General features: G+C 38.6%; 1 protein-coding gene across 1 annotated transcript; it reads right to left on the minus strand.

Annotated features, from left to right (window-relative positions):
* Nucleotides 1-2,110: 2,110 nt before the first annotated feature.
* On the minus strand, nucleotides 2,111-3,085 carry LOC130087467 (leukotriene B4 receptor 1-like). The gene has a single exon (XM_056253780.1). The coding sequence runs from the start codon at nucleotides 3,083-3,085 to the stop codon at nucleotides 2,111-2,113; it is 975 nt and encodes a 324-aa protein (XP_056109755.1).
* Nucleotides 3,086-4,996: the final 1,911 nt, after the last annotated feature.

The following is a 4,996-nucleotide window of genomic DNA, read 5'->3' on the forward strand; positions in this document are numbered from 1 at the left end:
ACAGAAGAGTAGCAAGTTAATATACTTACCTGAATGAAGTTTAATCGTAGTAAAAGGGGAACTTTTTGAAAAACACTGAGTGGAGATCGACTCTCATGAGATTTAAAGCTGCCACACGTTTGTTTCTTACACAAGTGTGTCGCACTCGCGCATCGCGAAAGTTGCTGAGATCGAAATCAACGATGTGACTTGTGTTGTTATGTTTGGTATCGAAACGCGAGTAAGTGAACGCCAGCGCCTGTTTCTGCGAACTGAATGGAAACGTAATTGGCATCGAAAACTTTGCTACGACACCTGCGGGCAACAACATGGAACGGTAGGATCAGTCTTTTATATTCAATGTCGAGCTGTGATTGGTTGCGTGGAATTATAAATTAGTGACGTGCAATGGAGTCTTTCTGGTAGAACTTACGCTTAAGCTTTCATTTTTGGGTGAACTATCCCTTTAAATCTCATGTTTAACCACTAGACTAGAGACATCAGAGCCATTGGCAAACGTCAGAAGGACTAGCTGAGGAAAGGCTGTTCCAGGCGGGGTACATGAGCGCTGAGCCCCCGGTGATCGCCTGGATCTCACAACTCCGAAAACGTCAGATCAAATGTTTAAAAAGGCGCTATCTTTATAAATAAACCACAACTAGAACTACATTATAGACTGAAAAACTCTTAAAACCACATATCGTGACACAATAAGTAATATTTTTTAATTTCGCGGCCTTTCTCCTCTCCTATTGACCAGAGATAACATGTTAACGTGATCAAAAATGGAATGACGAACCCCAACAGGATCTCAAGAAGCAAAACAGCCACTTCTAGACTGTGACTCCATTGTCCTCTGACATCTTTGCAATCCATTCTTGTCTTTGAGTCTTTGAGTGAAAAGTATTGGTAGAGCAAAAACAAAGGCTAGAATCCAGATGCCAGTCAGATGAAGGCGTCTGTGTCGTCTTTCCAGTCTGTGCAGTAGCTTCCTGTTAGTGACCCTTGACTTGATGACATTGTGATAACGGTGCACACTCATGGAGGTGACCGTCAGGACGCCGACATACAGACTCCAGTGACCCAAGAAGAACAGGATCCTACAAGACCAAAGGCCACGTTTCCATCCAAACAGTATTCCACACAGCACGACAGGAGCCAAGCAAAGGGTCAAAGCATCAGAGGCCACACGGTTTAGCATTAGACTTACGGTAAAGCTCAAATTTATGTTCCAGTCACGAGCAATGCTGATGATTACTGTGATATTGCTTGGCAAACCCACCAAACAGCACAAACCCAGAACTACAGCAGGAGCAATCTGTTCTGAACCCACAGCAGTGCTGTTAGATGTGGAATTGAACCCTAATCTTAGCTCCATCATCAAATGTTCATGTCTGGAAAATGCTGAATCTAAGTTATGACTGCTTGAAGAACAGGGGCTATGTTGACTCCTCCCTCTTCTGTAAACCAAAACTTTGCTCTTATCTCAATCAAGAAAAAAAATATAACTCATTAAAGCTCCCCTTTGACTCGCTATATATATATATTCTTCTCAAATAAACAATGGAATTAAAAAAACAAAACAGAGACAACATTATAAACTCACACTTCACCCTTAAAATCATAATTTGATGCAACTTTAAACATGCATTATTTTGTTTATTGGGTGTAATTGAATAGGTTAACATTTTCCACATACTGTACATTATTGCAGGTTGGTAATCAATGGTATGGTTTGTTGAAGCCTTCTGGTTGCATTATTTGAGCTTATTTAGAAAAATTATTCAAATTAATTTGAAAAATGTGTGTTTCACACATTTCTTTCTCTTCCGTTCTTCCTTTTACTCTTAATGTAGCCACTTTTAAGCTGCAAACATTTACTTCATAAGCATATTTTTTAAATAAATTTTTTTAAAAAATAGTTTTTTCCAAGGCTCATATTACCAAAATATAGAATTCTGGTAATCCATACTCTGGGATACTTTGGTCTCTCATGAGACCAAATCAATCATTTTGGATCATGTAAGAATGAATGCATGTATGAAATGCAGTCAGATGAATGTTGAATATTGTTTCTCCATCAACAGCATGTTTTCATCTACTGCAAAACACACAAGAACAGCAGGGAGAATTATTTCTTTCTGATACATTTTAGAATGTTTCCTGAAGAGACGGCATAAAGAAAAGGATCCAGACAGCAGTTTAGCAAAACCAGAGTCTTGCTTGTATCACCATAAACTCTACGGAAGGATATCAGTCGGGCATAAACATCTGGATGAGAAGTTTTAGTCAGAGTAGTAACTATATCAATCACATTAATGATGTGCACAGGAGTCCAAAACAGAAAGAAAGCCACAACGATGCTGACCACAAGTCTCTTCTTGTAAGTCTTAACGTTTGCCCCCTGATTTCTGGGTTTCTGGTCCTGTGGAACTGTAGTTAGATTGAAGCTCTTGGCTTTTTGGCTCAAGCCTTTGTGCAACCAGAGATAACATGTTAACATGATCAAAAATGGAATGACGAACCCCAACAGGATCTCAAGAAGCAAAGCAGCCACTACTATAGGCCGTGACTCCATTGACCTCTGACATCTTTGCAATCCATCCTTGTTTTTGAGTCCTTGAGTGAAAAATATTGGCAGGGCAAAAACAAAGGCTAGAATCCAGATGCCAGTCAGATGAAGGCGTCTGTGTTGTCTTTCCAGTCTGTGCAGTAGCTTCCTGTTAGTGACCCTTGACTTGATGACATTGTGATAGCGCTGCACACTCATGGAGGTGACCGTCAGGACACCAACATACAGACTCCAGTGACCCAAGAAGAACAGGATCCTACAAGACCAAAGGCCAAGTTTCCATCCAAACAGTATTCCACACAGCACGACAGGAGCCAAGCAAAGGGTCAAAGCATCAGAGACAGCAAGGTTTAGCATTAAACTTAAGGTAAAGCTAAAATTTGTGTTCCACTCACGAGCAATGCGGATTATTACTGCGATGTTGCTTGGCAAACCCACCAAACAGCACAAACCCAGAACTACAGCTGGAGCAATCTGTTCTGAACCCACAGCAGTGCTGTTAGATTTGGAATTGAAGCCTAATTTTAGCTCCATCATCAAATGTTCATGTCTGGGAAATGCTGAATCTGAGCAATGACTGCTTGAAGAACAGGGGATATGTTGACTCCTACTTCTATAAACCAAAACCACAGCTTTGTTCTCATCTCAATCTTCCCAAAAACAAGGTGCTTAGAAATACACAAAGGCCGCTCCCATTTGAGTCACTATTGAAACGTGTAGTTCTATGTCTGTTTAGTTTCATAGTGTTTTGGTTCTGTTTTCCCTGTTCTGCTTTGGTTTCCATTAGTTTCCCCAGTTCCTAAAATTAAGATATGTCATGCATTTTAGTCTAGGCTTAAAGGCCAAAAATGAAAATTAGTTCATGATTTACTCACCCTGAAGCCATCCTAGGTGTATTTGATATTCTTCTTTCAGACAAATACAATACAATCCAATTCAGTTGCAGATATCCACTATGTGAATTACGGATATCTGCAACTGAATTGTAGATATCTGTAATTCCAGTTTGAAATATCTACAATTTGATTCTGACTAGTACTAACTCCAGTTCAAGATATCTTTAATTCACCTCAATTCAAGATATCTACATGTTCCTTTTCAGATATCTTAAATTAAGTTTTGACTAGGCGAAATTATGTTGTAGATATCTGCAACTGGAATTATGACTAGTCAAAATGGCATTGTAGATATCTCAAACTGGAATTAGGGATAGTCATAATTTAATTGTAGATTTCTATTATCAATTTATAGATATCTTAAAATGAATTTTGATTAGAGATATCTGAAATTTGAGATATCTGTAACTTTCATTCTGCCTAGTCAAAATGTAATTACAGATATCTTGAATTAGAGTTTTGACTGCGAAATGACGTTGCAGATATCTGTATGCAAATTAGGCCCGCATCCCACTTTAGGCGGGAGCAGAGCGTGTTGTTCAAATCATCAAATCACATAGCACCTGTTAACTGTTATCTTTTTATTAGCACTGATTAGCACCATGTCGGAGCAGCCAGAGTGCAAACGAGTTTTTAATGCTGTTAGCTCATCATGGCTTTTTACTGTGGGGAAAAAAAATAATCTGAACTAAGAACTGTTTTTTCTCATCTAAGGAAGTTAATGTTATTGCACTTCCTTGGCAATAATTGCATGCATGTAAGCATCTTTATTAAAGTGAATTAGTGTGAATCTCTCTCACACATAAATATTTAGTCAACAATAACCTACTAATTTTAAGCATGATCATAAACATAGAAATGCATGGCAAACGTTGCATGTTGCCAATATTTTTGAGAGACCCCCATGCTAATGCTAATGCAGGGTTGCCAACTCTCACGCATCTGGCGTGACACTCACGCTCTCTAGAGAGAACCGAGGTTACGTTAGTAACCGATAGGGTTGGGTATCGGTTGGGTTTTATCTGATGATACCAGTACCTACTCGGTATTTTTTTAAACGGTTCCGGTGCTTAAACGGTTCTTGAAACGGTACTTAAGAAAACAAAACCGCACACACTTTATAAAAAAATAATACCCTTTTATTTACAGGGCCAAACTGGACACAATATTAACTTAAATCTTTAAACAATATAAATACAAATAATAATAAAACCAATATAAAATAAAAATGTACATAATATCAAATAAAACAATATTGTATCAAACAATGTAATAATACTGGAGATTAATAGAGATTACTAGCAGGCAGAGCTGCCAACTCTCACGCATTGACCGTGAGACTCACGCAATTGACCCTTTTCACACGCTCTCACGCACGCCACACATCCATTTTCTCACGCAGAGAAAAATCGCGGACAAAGAGGACACTGACACCGACAGACAATGTTACTTTTGATATGGAACAAATCCACAGCTGTCAGATTCTGTCAATATTTTTACGAGATTCACACAATAAATAACGTTTTGGCTCTTTGAAATGTGACAGATC

Source organism: Rhinichthys klamathensis, unplaced genomic scaffold (genome assembly GCF_029890125.1).
Source record: "Rhinichthys klamathensis goyatoka isolate OS25496 unplaced genomic scaffold, OSU_Roscu_1.1 h1tg000005l_1, whole genome shotgun sequence".
Lineage (NCBI taxonomy): Eukaryota > Metazoa > Chordata > Actinopteri > Cypriniformes > Leuciscidae > Rhinichthys > Rhinichthys klamathensis.